Below are 20390 nucleotides of genomic sequence, written 5' to 3'. Positions count from 1 at the left end.
AAAAAAAAGTGTCTTGTCTATTTTGTTTTCATCCACATCTGACAGTGCTCAGAATTTACTCCTGGCTCTGAGCTCAGGGACTACTCCTGGTGGGGGTTTATGGCACTGGCCATCAAACGCAGCTTCAATGGCATGCAAGGCATGAGTCCTGCCTGCCTGCTGAACTATATCGCTTCAGTCCCTCAAAGATGAAAAATTTTGTCTCTCCTGAAACTTAGCATTTGAGAAGACTCACACCTTCGTGCGAGCTTGGGGTGCTTGCTTGGCCTTTGCTGTTGAGTGGAGGAAGAGCTCAGGTGCCCCCGGGGCCAGACTATTTGCACTGGTGCACTCAGTGGTGCACTGCACTGGTGCACTGGTGCACTCAATTTAAGCAAAAACTCCTTATCCGGGGCCTGACCCTCTGCCCCACCGGGTACTACCAGTCCTGTCTTCCTGGGTGGCTCGAGGGTTAGGGAAAGAGACAAGATTCTCATTAACTCTCATGAGTTCTCAGCTCCCTGGAAAGGGCCACACCGGCCTCTAGGGGGCGCTGGCACAGTGTTGGGTTTGGATGTTTGTGCTTTAGACCCCTGGACCAGGCCAACCGCTCTTCTGGGGAAATTGTGTTTTTCTATTTCCTTTTTACCCCCACAAGCTATGTTTACCTTTAGAGCAGGGCCCATAATTTGTCTGAGGCTGGTACTTTACAGATGCTTAATGCACATCTGTTTGAGTGCACAGGTGATGGGGAGAGTTAAGCATCTCTCACCAGCTAAGGAATAGCAAAGAAAACCTCAAGATAGTTGACAAAGTTTCAGAGTGTTGATCAAATTCCTAATGGGGCCATCTGGTCCAGAAAGGCAGAGAGGAGGGCCTCGGGCCTGGGAATAGTTAGCAGTAAGCCCTGCCCTTCTTGCCCAGTGCCAAGGTAAGCCAGTGAAGGGTTCAGCAGCCCTTTGGCGTTCTCTCTGGGAGCCTCAGTTGGCCTTTGGTGGAGATCTAGGGTTCGTGTCCAAATGTGAAATTCCTTGGCCCAGGGTGTATTTGCTCCAGTGAAGTATTTGCTGTCTGTCTGATCTCACCCCAGTGGTGGGGCTTGGCTGTTTTGAGAACCGCAGTTCAGAAACCAGCAACACAATCTAGGAAGCACATCACATGTGCTAAAGGCAGTGGGGGTGAGGCAGGATGCAGCCCAGCCCTTTCCAGGAAGCCAGGGGCACCATCCTAGTAGAGTGGAGAGGAAGAGGGCAAAAGAACAAAAGGACAGAAGCGAATGATCATCCTGCAGGGGAGTCTGGGAGGATGAAACTGACACCCTACCCCACTGCTGGCATAAGGGCTGTTGGAGTTTTCGCAAGCTCAGGCATCATTATGATCGTGATCATTATGAATTTGCAGATATACACTTTCGGTTGTGACTTAACTATTATATGGACACCCTTACTGCCTGCATCACTTTCTTATGTGTAACTTGTTTAATTTTGGGTTTGGGGCTATCAGCATTGGTGGAAGCTACTCCTAGTCCAATGCTCAGGGGTCCCTCCTAGTAGTGCTGTAGATCAAACTTGAGGCTCCTGTGATGCAAAGCATGTGTTCCAGTCTTTAAGCCACCTTCCTAGGTCTATATCTGTCACTTTATTACATTTTATTCTTGCATAAAATGTATTTATTTTCAAAAGACACATAGTGTCATTTTCTCTTGATCTGGGATGTTGCATTTTTAAGACAAGGGTTAGTTAATTTGTCTATTTAGTGTCACCATGTAATTTTTCCAAAGCATGAAAATATTGCATTTAGGATAGAGTGAATTCTTCCCCCAAGTCTCTGCCAGGCTAGGTCAGGCAGGAAGACTTAGGAATCATTCATATCTATCCACAAAATAAAATAAAAAATCAGAAAGAACAGGTCACCTGCCCAAGGCCACACAGCAACAGGCTACAGGACCAGGCATTGGAGTTAGGGGTCCTGAGTGAAGCCAGTTCCGAGGCTGGGTCCTAAACACTGTGGGCACCCTCTTGGTCCTTAGCTGCTTAGGCGAGGGCCAGGAGAAAGGCTAGACTGGCTCAGCATTGCCGAGCCTTACCATTTGCTGTGCTCACTGCAGCCTTACTGGGAGGAGGGAGAGTGTGTCAGCTACTTCGGTGCTGGACAACAGTGCATCATTATCCCTCACATGCTGACCACCAGGCTATGCTGCTTTCAGGAATGAGAAGGGAAGGCCTGAAAGGTTTCATTATTTTATCTTCTAAATGTGTAGACTTTCCACAGAAAGACTGGTTCCAGGAAAACGTCTTTTGAGGCAGGTGTCAGCATCTCCCTCAGGCTAGCTGGGTCTCTTTCTCCAGAGCTGCCTCTGAGCTGTAGTGAAAGGGCCCGCTTGGATGGATGTTTCCTTTGCTGAAGAAACTGGGTCAGACCTTAGCTGTGTGAGGCGTCCAGAAAGCTGGGATGTGGGGTAAATCAACCTCTTTTAGAAACAAACCTTCATTTAGCCCAAACTATGTGTTTGGGAAGGGGCAAAACCAGGATTGAAACCCATTTAATTCACCTCTAGTCAGCTCCCCCAACACACACACACACACACACACACACACACACACACACACACACACACACACACACACACTCACTCCTTCCCTCCACCAGTGTACCCAGTTTCCCATTCACCAGTCTGGCTTGCCTTCTTGTAGGCACAGGTAAATAAATTTACTTCATATCATTTGTTGCAACACATACAAAGGCAAATGGAATTATCAAAACTCAGATCAATAAGGGTCATTTTGAAGTAATTGTTTTATATCTTCAGTGTCTAAGGCAGGGGTCTCAAACTCGCTGCCCATGGGCCATTTGTGGCCCTCTGTACAACATTTTGTGGCCCGCGGCTGGCCTTCAAATATCACAGTATTCCCGATTATTCACTTACCGAATAATCACAATAAAAATCTCATTAGTAAGAAAAAAATGGCATTAAACATTCGCATACCCCAAGCAGTTCCGCTCGGGGTATGCAAATGTTTAATGCGATATTTTGCGATCTTTTTTCTTACTAATGCGATTTTTTACTGTGAATATTCGGTAAGCGAAATCCCTTATGCAGCCCTGCCTCACCCGAACTTTGCCTCCTGCGGCCTCCAGGTAAATTGAGTTTGAGACCCCTGGTCTAAGGATTTACTGGTTTGCAGTTGATGCTAGTGGAGTCTTCTGTGTTACTATTTAGGCTCGCTAAGCTGGGTGGTCCAGGACCATATGGGATGCTAGGGACTGAACCTGGATCAGTCACTTGAAGGGCAAATGTTCTATTTGCTGTACTACTGTTTTGGTTAGTACAAATCTATTTTTCCCCTTGGTTTTGGTTTTTTTGGGCCACACCCGGCAACACTCAGGAGTTATTCCTGGCTTTGTGTTCAAAAATCACTCCTGGGAGGCTCAGGGGACCATAATATGGGATTCTGTAGATCAAACCCAGGTTTGATCTACCCACATGCTAAGCAAACACCCTACCTGCTGTGCTATCACTCTGGTTCCAGTAAAAATAATTTTGTTTTGGAGCTTATTAGAGGAGCTGGGTGTTTTTCTGCTGAAAAGAAGGCTGGTGTGGTAGGAGGCTGCTGGGTTTATATGTATATGGCGTGGAGGGACTTAGCCTGCCCCATTCCAAAAAAACCCCAGAGATTTCAACCTGGTTCCACCAGAGAAAGTTTGATTGTTCCTATTATTTGAGTTCAGTCATGGGGCTGTGTCATTTCTGATGGAGGGTGTCGGGTGTGGTTACACCACAAGTCATTTTTAACATGTAATGGCAATGGAAGACACTGGTTGTTTTGTCTGTTTTGAGACCGTATCTGGCTGCAGAGGTTACTTCTGAATCTGCACTCAGAAATCAACTCCTGGCAGACTTGGGGGAACCATATGGGATGCCAGGGATTGAACCTAGGTCTGTTGCATGCAAAGCAAATGCCTTTCCCACTGTGTTGTTGCTCTGGCTCCAATGTATGACACTAGTTTTTTTAACTTAGAAAACAAATGCACTCACCACTAAGTATGGGTAGCTTTTTCGCAGAGGGAGAGGCTAAGGAAGACATTAAACTGGGTGGCAGAGGCTGGAGAGTTGACCACTCCGACTTCTGGTCTGTCAATAGTTTGTGATGTTAAATAAGAGATGTGGCTTGCACTGGAGAGATAGTATAGTGGGTAGGGTCTTGCTTTGTACACAGCAGACTCTGGTTCAATCTCTAAGTACTGCTAGGAGTGATCCCTGAGCACAGAGTCAGGACTAAGTCCTGAGAACAATGGGGTATGACTCAAAAGTGTGTGTGTGTGTGTGTGTGTGTGTGATTGTGTGTGTGAGAGAGACAGAGACAGAGAGAAAAAGAGAGATTCAGTTTCACTGTGCCCTGACTTCTAGTCCATTGCATGTGGATTCAATCATCCATTCTTCACAAATATTTACTGAGCACCTACTAGGAGCCAGGCTCAGCAGACTGTTAGTCACAGAAAGGAAACAAATCTTTTGTCAGAGCACAACATCTTAGAATTTTAAATGTCTGCACTTTGTGACAGCTGCTGTGGAGATTGTTCAAGTTTGTTTTTCTCCAATCCGTGCTTCCATTTGCACTATCTTCCCTAAGACGTGACTTCCAGAATGTTCCATCTTACTAAGCTGAAAGCTTCCAAGGCCAGACTATATAGTTGGGGGAATGGATGCTGAGAAGGCAACAATAGATGTTTGCTTGGCTGTTTGAAATACTTTCCAAAAATGTTTGGATAACCCTTTATTACCTGAGCAGGCATTTGAAAAGTTTACATTGTAAGCTCGAGTGGTTGTGATCTTTTGAGAAATAATTTCCTCCGGCCCTTGAATTCTTTTTCTCTAGCACAGCAACCCCTGCTGTAAATGTGATGTGTATTTTGGAATGTTAATGGACAGGCTGATTCAACACCAGATGGGATGGAAAGCTAAGGAGAAGAGATGTCTAAATTGAGTCCCTTTCTGCTTTGAAGTTCCGGTTTTAAAATGCTACAGGTCAGAGGTCAAAGACCCTGGCTTATGCCAGGGTGTTCCTGGCAAGTTGGGATGTTGTCTTGGCTCATATGATTCTTGGTCTTGTTCTATAAGAGTCACTTTTAGGATACTCGGTTGCTAGGCAAAATTCTGGTGGTGGCACATTTCAAAGTCCAAACCTCTGTTTTTGCTGGAAGCTTCCTACAGAATATCCCAAAATTGGATTAATATTAGTGCGGTTTTCTTTTTTTCAAATTTAGAAAGAAAATTTGGGAATAAACATTTAAAATAAAAGAGCCACTTATCTTCCACATCTCCTGTGCCTCTTCATCAGCCCAGAAGATTTTGTTGAGTTTCATACTTTGAATTAGGATACATAGGAGAACCTATATTATTTTTGTTTAAATAAAGAAGTTAATTTTATTTAGTGTATGTATAGCCTGGTTCTAGGTGAAGTGTTTACCGATATTATATCCCATAACTTTCCTCCCTATGATTCTCCCCATTTTTTTCTTTTGGTTTTTTGGCCATACCCAGTGACACCCAGGGGTTACTCCTGGCTATGCACTCAGAAATTGCTCCTGACTTGGAGAACCATATGGAATGCTGGGTATCAAACCACGGTCTGTCCTAGGTTAGTGCGTGCAAGACAAGTGCCTTTACTGCTTGTGCCACTACTCTGGCCCCCTGATTCTCCCTTTGATGGCAGGATAATGCAACTTCTTGAACCATTCATCCCTAGTTAGGCATTTGGATTATTGCCATATCTTAGCTACTATACTGAGTGGTACAATGAACATAAGTGGGTATAGATATCTGTTCAAATCAGTATTTGTATGTTTGGGGGCTAGATGCCCAGAAAAGTGGCATCACTGGGTCAAATAGAGCTCTATTCCAATTTTTTGGAGAAATTTCCATATTGCTTTTTATAGAAGCTAAACCAGAGAAAAAAAGCCCTCTTATCCACCGTTCCCACCAGTAGTGAATGAGTGTTGTTGGGTTTTTTTTTTTTTCCACATCCCAACCAACACTACTTCTCGAATTTGGATATGTGTCATTTCTTACTGGCATGAGATGGGATCTCAGTGTTGCTTTAACTTGCATTTTCCTCATCATGAATGCTGATGAACTCCTTCCTTCCTTCCTTCCTTCCTTCCTTCCTTCCTTCCTTCCTTCCTTCCTTCCTTCCTTCCTTCCTTCCTTCCTCCCTCCCTCCCTCCCTCCCTCCCTCCCTCTTTCCTTTTTGGATCACGGATCACACTTGGCAGTTCTCAGGGGTTGCTCCTAGCTTTGCACTCAGGAATGACTCCCAGTGGTGCTTGGAGGACCAGATAGGATGCCAAGGACTGAACCTGGGTTGACCTCATAGAAGGCAAACATTGTACCGTCTCTCTAATCCCAATGATGAATATTTTTTCACATAATTATTGGCTGTCTGTATGTCTTCTTTGAAAAGTTCACCTCCATGTCTCATTTGTAAGGTTAGATCATACATCAAACACTTTTTAATGTGTTCACAACCTAAGAATATTGGAAGGTGGGTTGCAAGCTAGGCGTTGCTTGACTTGGTTTGAGGGAAGGGTGCCAGTTGATGCCCAGGCAGAGAACAGGAAGGGACAATGGGGCTACAACTGAATAGGACACACCTTGTTGGTTCTCTAGGGTGAGGGGGTACAGCTCAAGGTGAGAAGGACCAGGGCTGAGTATAAAGATGGGAGTTCCCCAATTATCCAGAGCAACTATCTGGGTGCTGGACTGCCTGGAGGCAAGACATAGAAGGAAGAGGAGAAATTAGAGGTACATGGATGAGTGGAATACGTGCAATTCCTGGGGCCTGTGTCCTGGGGAATTTCCCAGGCTGGTGCCTCTGGACTAGGACCCCAATATGGGCAGGTAAGGCAGAGCCATTGAAGGAGATAGAGGAGCTTGCTTGGCTTAGGAAGGCAGAGAGAGGCTTAGGTATGAGACTGAGGTGTGAAACCTGGACAGGGCATCTTACTTCTTGTTTTGCCAGTGAAATTGAGCTTCTCAGTGGGTGAGGGAGGACTGGCATGCTTCAAGCAAAGAGGGATTCAGGCAGCCATAACTAAGGAAAAGCTCTTCTCTGGCCTCACTGGCCCAGCATAAATGACGTGATGTGGGGCTGGGTGAGCAGAGGCTGTCATGGCTTGATCCAGGCCCAACCCACATGGCTGTGGCCCAGCTTAAACTGGGAAAACAGCTGTAAGGTTGGGTCAAGCCAAACCGGCCCTTTGCTCTCTTTTCCAAGCCTACTTGGCCTGATGGTCACCAGCTGCTCCCACCTACATTTGGGCCTCATCTCCCTGACTCCAGGCCTTCTTAGAAGGTAGGGTGCTGTTACAAAGCAAGCATTGTGGGAGGGGAAGGGCAATGGCAAGTGCCCCCCTGCACAACTGGCAAGTGCCAGAACACTGGCAAGTCCCCCCCCCCCGCACAACTGGCCACCATTTGCTGTCAAAAAGCTGCTGTGAGTGGTAGTAAAGGGGTTCAAGTACTTGCCTTACTCACCCGACTGACCTAGTTCATATATAACCCCTGAGCAGAGAATGTATGGGGGACCATATGTGGTGGCAGGGGCTGAACTGGATTCAATGCAGGAAAGGCAAGTGGCATCTTTATCCCGTGTACTGGTGATTACATCCCTACTAGATACTTGGTTTTTGGTTTGGGGCCACACCTGGCAACTCAGCTCAGGGGTTATTCCTGACTCTGCACTCAGAGATCTCTCAAGGGACCAGATGGGATGCCAGGAATGGAACCCAGATTGGCCACGAGCACCGCAAGGATCGTCCGCATTGTACTATCACTTCGCCATGACCCCCTCCTCCCATTATCACCACTCTCAAAGACAAGACAAACAAGGTCAGGCCTCTGGCCAAGTCCACCGCACAGGTGCAACTAGTGGAAGGGAGCAAGCGGGCATGAAGTCTCCATCCTTATGGCCCTGCCCTGCATGATCAATGTCCTTATTCAGATGGAGAAGGAGGAAGGGTCTGAGGACAGCCCATAAGTGGAGGTGCCAAACATAAATGAGCTCCTTAGCACTCCCCCACACCCCCAGTTGCCATGGAGTCCAGCAGGCGGCCCAGCCCTCAGTTCCGAGATCTAGTTGGGAGAAGGCGCCGGGTTCTGAGGAGGCGCGGGCTATTCCTCTGGGACCCCGGGATGAGAAATAAACTGTTGGAGCGGGAAGGAGTATCCGCGGGCGAGTGGGGGTGATCGTTGCGGGATTTTTAGACCCCGCCCGTATGCGTTCCTAAGAGCCACCGCACCGCTCCTGCGGGCGGTGTGGGGATCCCGGGAAAGGGGAGAGGGGACCCTGCAGCCAAGGGGCGCTGCAGCAAGTGTGCAAGGGCGCGCCGGGGTGGGAGGGAGGAGAAGGCTGTCGGGCCGGGGCGCCGCCTCCCCCACTTTCCCCAGCCACCGGACGGCGGGCGGGGCGCGGGGCGCGGGGCGGGCCCGGGAGGCGCGCGGGGAGGAGCGCGGGCTGCGGCGGCCGCGTCAGAGCGGTGCTCCCCGCTGCCCGCTGCTCACTGCCGGCCGAGCACCGCCCAGGACGCGGCCCGGGACCTGCACCCCGAGGCCCAGCTCGCGCGACCATGGCGGACAGGGAGGCGGGCGGTGCGGATGCGGCGCCGCGAGGTGAGCCGGGCGCGCGGGGCCTGGCGAGTGGACAGCGGGGTCCTGGAGGGCGGAGATCCCGGGGTTGGGGAGCGGAGCGATCACGGGTGCGAGGGACTCCCCGGCGGGGCTGGGGGTGCGGACACTGCGGCCCACGCGTCGCCCCGGCGGGTGGTGTCTCCGCGCGCGCGTCCTGGTGAAAGCGCCCCACCCGCAAGTCCATTCCGGGCGCGCGTGCGGGGATCCCCCGCGGCTCACCCCCGTGACTCAGCTAGGCGGGGGTGGGTGGCTGTGGGGTGCGGGGGGGAGAAATAGATGTTCAACCTATGCTTTCACCGATCCTGTCGGGGCTGCAGCGGGGCGCTCAACTGCGGCGCACCCCATCCCCGCCCATCCCCGCCGAATCTAGGGGCTGGGAGCGGAGACACTGCGGCCACCGACTGTCCCCTCCGACCCCGGCCCAGGCGAGGGTCCTCATGCAGAGGGTCTTTTCTGTGTTGTGCAGTGCAGGGACCGATTTCTCTGAGCCTAGAGCTATAGGGGCTCGGAAAAAACGGGGGGACGGGATAAGGTAGGGAAGGAGCTAGATTGGACTGCCCGCGCCAAAGGAGGAGGAGAAGGAGGAGGAGAAAGAGATGGAAGGAAGAAGAGGAGGAGAAGCAGTGTTGGGGACCCAAAGCTATGAACCGGGTACCTGCTGGCTGGCCAGGATTGTGGGTCCCAAGTGGGCGAAAGTTGGGTGCACGGGAAGCGCCGGGCGTCCCTGACCTGGCCGGAGCAGCCACTGGACTGCGAAGTGGATGGTGGCCGGCGGAAATCCCGGGAGCCACGGGGCAGATCGGGACGCCAGGGACCGGTGGGAAATTCATCCTGGAAAAGGGAGCGCTCGGCTCTACGAGGACCCCCAGAGCACGGACGGGGAAACTGAGGCCTGAGTCCCTGGCCAGCGCATCCCTCCTTCAGCTGCGACCCCGCCCTCTGCCTCTGCGGTGCCTCACCTGCCCCCTCCCCAGCCCATTGTTCGTTCCTGCGGATCTGGGAGGTGCCTCCCGCAAGGCACTGCAGTGGTGGGGAAGTGCCAGGGGAGGGGGACATCCTCCTGAGATTTGCTCCTAGATGGCCCGAAAAGGGGCCTCCCCACATCGGACCCTCCCTGCTGTCCTTCCCAGCTGGCAAACTCAGGCAGAGAGGCTGGCCGCTGCCTTTGTCTGAACATCTATCACTTAGCGATGGGACTGATAACCCTGCCCTGGACCATCCTGGACTTTTTCTTTAACATGGAAAGAGGAGGCTGGTCCGAAAGAAGGAGTGTTCACATTGTTAAGGATCGCCAAAGCTGAAGTTAGTTTACCAATTTTGTTGTTTTTTGATTTTGTTTTGTGTTTGCTTCTCCTGCAGGAGAAACTGGAGAATAATTGAGGGGATGGGATCTCAAAAGCAAGGCTGGCTGTGAGGTTTGCTCGTTTAGAAAGGCTAGCTGGACAGCAGTAGGGCGTTTGCCTTGAGTGCAGCCTATTTGGAGGGACCCAGTTCAAGGTCCAGGATCCCATGTGGGCCCCGACCTGCCACGGGTGATTTCTGAGTGCAGAATCAGGAGTAACCCTTAAGCGCCACTGGGTGTGGCCCAGAAACCAATAATTAATCAATAAATAAAGTTTAGAAAGGCTAGCTAGGCAGTGCCTCCCCCTCCACATTTGGTTTTGCAATATAAGATTACAATATAGGATACGTGCCCAGTACAAAACACACACACACACACACACACACACACACACACACACACACACACACACACTTTCTCTGCAGGCTGGCATGCTCCTCACTCAGGATAAGGGACTCGCAAGCTGGGATTGCTTTACCACCTGGCGCTGTTTGCCTGGGACTGTTCTGGAGCGTGCCTGCTGTCTGTGTATCTTTACTCCCCAGTATTTGCAGCTCAAGGCAGCTGGGGAGAGTGCCAGGCACATGGGTGGGGACAGGACAAGGAGCAGGTGGTCCCATGCTCCTCACCATTTCTCCTGGGCTCCCCCATAGTCTATGAAAAGGCGGATATTAATAGTATCTTATAGGAATAAAGCTACTCACACTTCTCTTTCCCAGGTTCCCCCACTGCTTATTCTGTGCAGTGAACATACATGCTTTTGTGCTTTGAAGTCACTTACCAAACTTGGTATCGGCGTTCCCTTTTCAGGGCTAAGAAATTACTTCCTAGGCCCCATGACCTCTCCAAGGTCACATGTGGAGGAGATGTGGGTTTGGATTCAGCCATTGGATTTTGTTCCGCCCCCTTAGGGGAGTTTGGTGGTTGTCATTTCTTAGGAGACATAAATGGTGATTCTTCAGGAGACTGCTACTCTTAAGATAAAAGAATGAGGGCACGGGAAGCCTTTGTGTGTGGCACCTGTGGGAACCTCCCAGTAGTTTGAGTGCATCCCAAAGTGGTGGGGCTGCCACCAAACCTTCCCCCAATCATGTTGGTGTTAAGTGTGGAAGTTTCATTTCTAATTCGTTGGTTCTGAATCATCTGTTTTCTGGCAGATTCCCTTAGCAGGACATTCCCCAAGATCCTCTTCAGGGTCTGAATGAAGGGCCTCCTTTTAGCATCTGAAGTTCTAGACAGTGAAGGGTGAAGTGACTCTACAATCTTGTCCCCAGCCCCAGCCCCAAGAACTGAATGACCTGAATTCCTGGGAGACTGAGATGAGCTGAATGGTCAAAGTAGCTCTGGCTGCGATACTCCTGTGGTGAGAGTCACAGTCAGGCAGTGGACTCCCCTTATTTCCTTTAGGATGGGGGCTCAAGGAGTGGAACAGCAGGAAGGATATTTTGCCTGGAATTGGGGGACTGCTAGAGGCACTGGGCTTTGGTGATGGGCTTCTTACCATCTTCACCAACCATCATCATATAAAGAAACATTTCAGACATTGACAGGTGTCATGGTGTTTGTTTATGTTGACATCTGGGACATCTGCCTCCACCCCAGATTTATGTGTAACTACCTGAAAGACCCTTTGACCAAAGAATTAAGGACTTTGCCAGCCTGGAGAGGTAACAGGAGGAGACATGAACTGAAAAGGTTAAGATGCAGAGCAAGCTAAGGATAGCATGCGTAAATGGTTAAGATAGACCACACATGAGGTGGATAGGGAATGAATAAAGCTGATACTTCCTGACGCCTGCTTGTGAGTGAGATTTCTTTTTTTGTTTTGTTTTGTTTTTGTTTTTTGGGTCACACCCTGTGGTGCTCAGGGGTTACTCCTGGCTGTCTGCTCAGAAATAGCTCCTGGCAGGCACGGGGGACCATATGGGACACCTGGATTCGAACCAACCACCTTTGGTCCTGGATTGGCTGCTTGCAAGGCAAATGCTGCTGTGCTATCTCTCTGGGCCCGTGAGTGAGATTTCTACCCGCTGTTTTTCTGGACCCAGATACCCACTGGCTGAAGGGGATTGCAGAGCCATGTGGCCTGGGATGGCAGAGAAAAGTCCCTCCATGCGTCCACCACCATCCAAGCCCATCCTAAGGGCTGTAAGTCTACACTGGATTCTTTCCCCTTGCCCAGATTCTCTTCCTTCGTAGTGGCTGTTGTTTTGTGGGCCATACCTGGCACTATTCCAGCTCTTAGCTCAGGCATTCCTCTTGGCGATATTTGAGGGGATCATGTATAGTGCTGGGGACTAAATTCCAATTGGCAGTACCCTACCCAACCCCTGATCAGATCCCTTTTTGTTATTGAATGGGTGCTTGTATAAGAGGGGCCTTATTGACGCCCAAATCACTGGGTGGAAAGCTGCCAGGCCAGAGCAGTCCAGATGGAAAGGGACTAAGTAAAGGGTTCCTTAGGATGCTCAAGTTGTACATGTGTCAGGTGTATCATGGAGCATGTGTAAGTTGAACTGGGTTCAGGCTGAATAGAAGGTGGCTGTTCGCTACCCTGCAGCCACAGACATTTAAAGGGAAGTTGAGGGCTCTGGATGAGGTTCCCAGATGAGACAGAAGAACAAAACTAAACTAAATCAAGTGACCCTGGATGTTATTGATCATGGCATGGTCCCATGATTCTTCAACTGAGTCCTCTGCCTCCACAGTCTTTGCACACCTTGGACATGCTCCCAAGGCTGGGTCTCAATTTCCCCCAGAAACTTCTGATCTCCTTCGACCCTTATATGGTTCCTGCTGCCTGGAACATCTTCTCCCTCTGGCACTCCTACTCAACCTGCAAAACTCTGCTCTGGTCTGACTTCTCAGGAAGCCTGCCTGGATTTGCTGCCCCTGACAAACCAACAGGTCAGCCCAACAGGTGCTCACTGGGTGATTCTGAAGGTGCATGGATAAGCCCATGGATGCCTTACTAGCCCCATGAGGGTACAGTTGTTCTTAAACCATCTTGCCAGTTTTGGGACTAGGGGGTGCCTTGAGAGGTGCATCCTTCAAATCCTGTATCCTCAAATTCTGTGGATGCCGGCTGGGGAGCCTGTACCTCCTGCCCTCTCAGCACATTCTCTGTCTCAGCATGGACACTGCAGAACTCCCCCCCCCCCCCTTAGTCTTTATTGAACACACTCTAAGGGGCCTATAGGGGAGTGCATGTGATTAGCAGCCTTTACGAGGCTCCTAGCCATGGGCATGGCTCCCACACATTGCCCACCCTGCCCCGGAGAGGTGCTTCTCCAAACATGATGCTCCAGAAGCGGGTGGCAACTGGTGTGGGTGGCGGGTAGGACTCATCCAATTTTCAAAGAGATGCAACTTGGATTCCAAGGAGGTTCTGAGTGACGACTCAATCTTGTGGGGGCGAGGTACTCTCTGGTGGCATAAATAGGGCTCTTTGGGAAGGGAGAAAGCGTCTTTATTGCCTCTCTGCATAATGAGGGTGGCAGGGAGGAAATGGGCCTGGAGTGAATGAGTAGCATGTGGCAGGGAGAGAGGGTCTTCCCCCGCGGGCATATGTGGGCACTGTGCCTTGCCAGAGAAGCAGGGCAGGGGTGGTGGGAGAAGGAAGGGAGCCGGGAGCCAGCCAAGAAATACAGGCACTGCTCAGAAATGTGGTCAGCTCCACCTCCTCAGCCACTGCCCATCCAGGCTGCATTGCTTGTACAGCAAAGGGCATCTGCTTGTATGGCAAAAGGCGAGGGGTTCAGGTACTTTCCTTGCACAGGACTGACTCTAGTTCTATCCTCAGAAGTAACCCCTGAGGGGAGTGACCCCTGAGCATGGAGCTAGGACATATAGAGGGGAAACCCTGAGCACCATTGGGTATGGCCCCCAGATCAAAACAAACCAATTATTAGTCTTGGGTATTTCATTTTGGGGATGCAAGAAGGTAACTTTGAGACTTGAACTTTATTTTTACTTTTGGGGGCCATATCTGGCTATTTTCGGGGTTTATTCTTTGCTTTGCACTCAGGAATTACTCCTGGAGACTAGATGGGATGCCCTTTATACCTCATTTGTCTCATTTGTCCAAGATGGGCTGATCAGAGGCTACACAGAAGAGCTCTGGGCCAGGTTTTGCTGTTTTCTGTGACCATGAGTCCTGATTTTGGGTGCTCAGAGAGAGTATTAACCAGGCTGGGCTTAGATCCCACCACTGCAGAGGGGCACCCCAGCCGGCACCTCTGATCATGGGCTGCTCTTCCAGCAGGCCCAGAGCTTTGCAAACATTTCTTCTCTGTCCCTGAAAGGCTTCCACTCACTCTTCCCACTGAGCTCCTGTAGGAGATCCAGTAGGGATTGGTGACTGGGATAGCCAGTTGGGGTTCAAGGTTTCTCTGCATCCCCTAACCCTCTCCAGGGACTGTTGACCATGGCTGTGCTGAGACCCGAGACTGGAGCTCTGTGGCTGCTCTAAGCTGCTGCTAAAGCCACCCTCTTTTCTGCCAGCCCTAACTGTGGCTTGCCCTCTGCAGGTGTCCCTGTGTGAGAGGCAGAGACAGGAATATAGACCTGATTTCAGCCTCCTGAATCACAAAGGGGGTTCTTGATCTGGTTTATGCCTCTGTTCCAGGAAATGATCAATGGCTGCTCCCTTCACTTTCAAACACCCTGATTGGAAGACACCTGTGTGGTTATGGAGACCAGGGTTTCTCAGCCTTTTTCTGATTGCAACCCAGTCCTGACCTGGTTTCCTTCCTGTAGGTCCACCTGTGTCCTACTGACTGGCACCCTGGGTGTCCTCAATGTATGTGGTTTTTACCTGTGGCCTCTTAAAATATCCTGGAGCCCATAGTGGGGCCATATGGCCCTGATTGTGAAACACTGGTATGGTATATCAACAATTCAGGGTAGTTCTGTTCACCTCTTAACTGCCTGGGCCTCTTGGAGTTGTGTTTAAGCCCCAGTTTTGGGCTCTGGTTTTGGGTGTCACAGTGCCCTGCCTAAGTTTCTTTTGAAGTGGAGACTGAGGGATGGACCATTTTGTCTCTCTTGGGTGCATTGGGAAATGAGAAAATGCTTGTCAGGAGCTAATACTTGTCAGTCTGTTCCCCTAGACTGCTGCATAAGGGCCTGTGACTCAGCAGTTCTCCTTGTGGGTTCGAGTTGGGACATAGGATGGTTCAATGTTGGATCTGGAGCTTATTCCCCTGCCTGCTCATTTTGCAACATACCTGACCTCTAAAAGATAATTTTCTCTTCTATGAGCTATGAATTTTTTAATTTTAATTTTTTATTTGTTGGGGCAGTGGTTGAGGTTACGCCCTTCAGGGCTCTGGGCCTACTCCTGGTTCTCTGGCTTAAGGATTATTCCTGGTAGTTGCTTTGGATACCAAGGGTAGAACTAGGCTGTCTTCATCCAAGACTGGCACCTTAATGATCTCTCTAGTTCCTATAAACCATGGATTTTGAAGGTGTTTTCTTCAAAGAGTTTTTCTGAGGATTAATTGAATTTGTCACCAGTAAATCACCAGCCATAAAGCAGACATGAGTTGGTGTTATTAGGAATGATAGTCCTAAATGATGTTCCTGTAGACAGGAGGAATCTCCAGCGTTTCAGTGTCCCATTGCCATGGTAACAGTGACCACACATGCAGTGATTTACAATAGCACACATTTATTGTCTTACAACCATGGAGGCTGGAAATCAGTCCAACATGGAGCTCACTGGGTTGAAATACACATTTTGTCAGAGCGCTATTCCTTCTGGGAACTTTATTCTAAGGGAGAAGGCAATTTTTTCTTTTCTACTTTTTTGAGGGCCCATGCAATCCTTGGCTTGTGGCCCCTCCCTCCAGCTTTTGCCCATTTCTATTGTCATGTCTTCTCTCTGACTCTGCCCTCCTTGGAAAGAACTTCATAGAAGGCACTTTCTGATCCTCTAGGCTCTTCACCCCCATCTTTAATTACATACGCAAACTCCCTATTGCATATAAGGAAACATAATCAGAGGTTCCAGGAGTTAGAGCACAGGCAGATTTAACTGGACTCTTCTTAACCTTAGGTATATGTACTTACTGCAAAGCCTTTGTTCTTGGTTAGAGCCCTTTGAACATTGGAAGATATTTCTTTCATGTGTTCTTCATCCACTCCTCTTGGTGGTATGGGTGGGTAGGTGGTCACCATCAACTTTTTTGTTTGTTTTGGGGACATACCCAGTGTGCTCAAGGCTTATATTTGGCTCTGTGATCTGAGAACACTCCTGGTAGCATGCCATAAGGGGTGCCAAGGACCTAATCTACATCAGCAATAATATAGCTGGTAGAAGGTAAGGCAAGTGCCCTACCTGTCCTACTGTTCCCGAGCCCTCACCATTTTAATCATTCCTGGATGGGTCCTGAGAGATCCTGCTATTTGAGGGCTGTTTATGCTTTGTAAGTCCAGATCTTGCTTTCTATGACTAAAGGGCAATAGGTAAAAAAGTGAAGAATACAAAGCAAACTTCAATGCTGGAGACACATTTTTCATTCCTTCAGGCCCTAGCTGCTTTAGTATCTTACCTAATCTCTTAGGCTCTGGGGTGCTAAATGCTGGGGAAGGTGCTGGAAGGCATCGCTCTCTGGAGAGGACAGTGGTGCCACTGATGCTCTAGGAAGACTTTCAGTCTGGATGGAGCAGCCTGAAACCTTCACTTGGATGGGAGCACAACCGTGACTTTCCATCTGGCCTGGGATGCTATTTGGGGCAGGAGGCTCAGCTCAGTGCTCCCTAGTATGGCCTGAAAGGTGCCAGTCCCACTTCCCCAGGAATTCTTCCACTTACGTGGGCTAAGGTGAAGATTTTTAGGAAAATGCTGCATTAGAGAAAATCACTCACTTTCTCTTTGCAGGGATGATGTCAGCCCCAAGTCCATGACAGCAGGTCTGAGGAGGCAGGGGGGAACCCCGGGTACCTCACCCCTGCCCCCACCTCACTTCTGAGCCTGTTACTAATGTTGAGGCAGCTGGCCTTCCCAGGTGCTGAGTAGAGCATGGGAGTGCTTTTGTCTCCTGGTTGCGGCATGTCTGCCAGAAAGCCGAGGCTGGGAAGAGAGGATGATCAGCAAATTCGGCCCTGTTGTCACCAGCCTGTTGTGCTCCCTGGGATCTCCCAGGGAAGTGGATTTTTCCTGACCTGCTGATAAAAAGGGCCCATGGTTGTGGTTCACCAGAAACAGGTTCCTGGTTCCCCTGAGCCAGGGGTGGGAGGTAGGGCCTGACTCCACCACTGACCCTGACCTCTGGCTGACCTCACTTTGCTTATCCTTCAGGTTTCAGTGGGGTCCAAAGCTTAAGTTCCTCTGATCTCTTCTTCCCCTTCCTTCCCTTTTCAACCTTTTCCAGTGGAGTGGATAAGGCAGTGTTTGTCACTTAGTGAATCTGGAGCCTTTTTTCTAAGTGATAGGAAAGACACAGAGTATAGAGGGGCTCTCTACAGCTGGGGGGTGCCAGCATCTACCAGCTCCTTTACTCATGGGAAAATGAATCAGCTGATGTCCAGGAGGGAGATTTTGCCCCAAACACTCGGCAAAGCCAGGCTCCCAGTCTAGGTTGGCTGCCCCAGCCCACTTGCCTGCTGTACCCAACAAAACCTTAGAGTACCCCATTTCCACTGGCCATGTGCTTACCCCACTTCCCCCCCTTCCAACATTGTGTCTGTTGTGATGATGTGGTGTCAGATTTTAGTCCCACCTTGGTGTTTGAAAGGTCCTAGTTCTGAACACCCTCACCAGTACTTACTGTTAATATAAGCCATTTCTTTACTCAGATGTGGAGGTAATGCTTCTCTCTCTCTCTCTCTCTCTCTCTCTCTCTCTCTCTCTCTCTCTCTCTCTCTCTCTCTCTCTCTCGGAATGATTCTCAGTACATAATTTGTAAAGTTGACATTGCACTGATTAAAAAGCCAAAGATAACCCAAAATCACAGACAGAAAGGTAAATTGTTGACCAGCATGTTTGACGAACATTTATGCAAATCTTAACAAATAAAAAATCCAGTAATACATGAAAAAATGGCCTACGAAGACCAAGGGTGTTTTATCCCATGGATAAAAAGATATTTAAAACAAAAACTAGTCTAGGTAATAAGTCATATCAACAAAAAGAAACATAAAAATCATAGAATCATACCCAGAGAGGCAGAAAATACATTTACCATCCATTTATGATTTAAATATATATAATAAAATTGGATTTAAAGACACAAACCCAAATAGGATCAAGTTTATGTATAACAAGTCAATCGATAATATCATACTCCTCAGAGAGAAAGAAAGTTTTTTCTTTCAAGATCAGAAAAAAAAATCAGGGGTCTGGAAAGATAGTACAGTAAGTTGGATTCTTAACTTACACATGACCCCATCATCCCATATGGTCCCGAAGCCTGCCAGGAGGGATCCCTGAATGTAAAGTTAATAGTAACCCTTGCATGTAACCCTAAAACAAAACGGAACAAAACAATAAAAGAAAAAACAATTAGATGCCTATCCTTCCTACTACTGTTCAAAACATTTGTTTCTTAATAGCATTAGATAAAAAAAAGTCATCCCTTTTCCTCTTCATTGGAACAAATGGACTTCTTAATAAAGTTTTAAATTAATTGACTTACAGAGCATAGATTTCATTAGAGAGGTTTTCATGTCTGAGTTTGGCAGTATAAAATCCTGACAGCACTGTCAGCTTGAACTCAGGGGGGAGTTGGGGGAGTGAGGCGTTGGGAAAATGAAATTAGTGAGGTGTTGAGAGGGACTTTTTTGTTGCCGTTGTTGTTTTTGGGCCACACCCGGTGACGTTCTGGTTACTCCTGGCTATGTGCTCAGAAATGCCAGGGAATTGAATCAAGGTCCATCCTAGGCTAGTGTGGGCAAGGCTTACCACTTGCACCACCGCTCCAGCCCCAAGAGGGTTTTTTTAAATCAACCCATAGCACTTAGTGAGTTGGGGCAATGCTGTCCTCTAGAGTCTCCCAGTCTGGACTGGGATGCTAGCATGGATCGTGGTCTTATACAAGGCACTGGGGTAGCAGCATCTGCTGGGATCTTAAAACTTCAGATGCACTCCTAGAAAAACTGTGAGAAAATATCCTAGGCCCAGGCACCAAGTTTTTCAGGAGAGGGATTCGCTCCTAAGGGGTGTGGGGACAGTCTACTGGGAGAGTGTGAGAGGGGCAAAGATTGAATGCAGGGGCATAAGCATGAGGAAGAGAATGAATTTACAGATGTTGGCATGAAGAGAGAATGAATTCATAGACATAGGCATGAAGGGAGAATGAATTCACAGATTAAGGCATGAAGAGAGAATGAATTCAGACTTATACATGAGTGTCTGTGCAGGCACAGGGAGAGAATGAGGTAGTTGAAGGGAAGCAGAGTGACCAAGGGAGGAACAAAGATAGTGGCTAGAGGCATCTCTGGCACATCTGCCTTGGGTCAGGTAATTCATCCCATCAGGACTGGTGGGCAGTTATGGGCTTTGATTCTTTCCTGACCCCACACTCCTAGGCTTTCCTGATTACTCTCCCAGGAGGTCCCTGATGCAACTGGCACAAAGCCTGAGGTTCTGGAGGAAAGACAACAGCAGGAAGGAATTTAGGTTGAAATAATCGAAACGTCAGAGTTCAAGGTTAAATTATTTAGTTTCTGCATCAAAGCCCTGAGTGAGAGCACAAAAGCAGGTTTCTGAGACTGCGGCCTGCCTCCCTGCAGAGGAAAACCTCAGACAGATCTCAGACAGGCTGAAGGACACAACTGGGGTCCTCCTCAGAATTCTTAGTGTGGGTAAAGTCTGGTTCAGGAAGGAGCAGCCTCTTTTTATATTAAAGCAACAAAGCAGAAATAAGCTGCAAATAAACCCAAGGACCAGAGTGATTACACAGTGGAGAGGGTGCTTGCTTTGCACATGGTCGACCCGGGTTTGATTCCCTCAGCTCCCAGGAGTGACAGGAGCCAGGAGTGACACCTGAGTGCTGCTGGATGTGGCACAGAAACCAAACCAAGCCAAACCAAACCAAACCAAAACAAAACAAAAAAATCACTGCAACAACAAAAAGCCCAAAACATAAACACCAGACCCAAAAAGCAAGCCCAGTGTAACCGTGGCCGCCCAGGGTGAGTCACAGGGTGTGTGTGGCTAGGGACGCCTGTCCTGGAGGCTTCCATCCCAGCCCTAGCTCTGCTCCCCCCACCCCCTTCCCTTGTGTCTGCTCACAAGCTGGGTCCAGCCTCTGAGAGAATTTGTGAACTGATTTCCATGAGGAAGCTGCATTTCAGGATGACCTTCTCAGCCTCTGCCTTTCTGGAACACCCAAATCTCTCTGGTGGGAGGGAACTTATGTTTCCTCCTGCACACTGTCA

At 49.1% G+C, this 20390-nt stretch overlaps 1 protein-coding gene across 3 annotated transcripts in view; it reads left to right on the top strand.

Annotated features, from left to right (window-relative positions):
- HSPA12A (heat shock protein family A (Hsp70) member 12A) overlaps window positions 1–20390 on the top strand; it is a 115219-nt gene that overhangs the window by 59945 nt on the left and 34884 nt on the right. Inside the window, exon 1 of one of the 3 annotated variants that reach the window (XM_049764445.1) lies at window positions 8548–8647. The exons of the other annotated variants lie outside the window; for them this stretch is intronic. Coding sequence (XP_049620402.1) covers window positions 8605–8647 — 43 coding nt within the window. The 5' untranslated portion in view covers window positions 8548–8604. Of the gene's footprint in view, window positions 1–8547; window positions 8648–20390 lie in introns of those variants that run through there. 3 annotated transcript variants of the gene reach the window in all.

The sequence above is a fragment of the Suncus etruscus genome, chromosome 17, assembly GCF_024139225.1.
Source record: "Suncus etruscus isolate mSunEtr1 chromosome 17, mSunEtr1.pri.cur, whole genome shotgun sequence".
Classification (NCBI taxonomy): Eukaryota; Metazoa; Chordata; class Mammalia; order Eulipotyphla; family Soricidae; genus Suncus; species Suncus etruscus.
The sequence above is the reverse complement of the archived record's forward strand: the minus strand, read 5'-3'. Positions and strand labels throughout refer to the sequence as shown.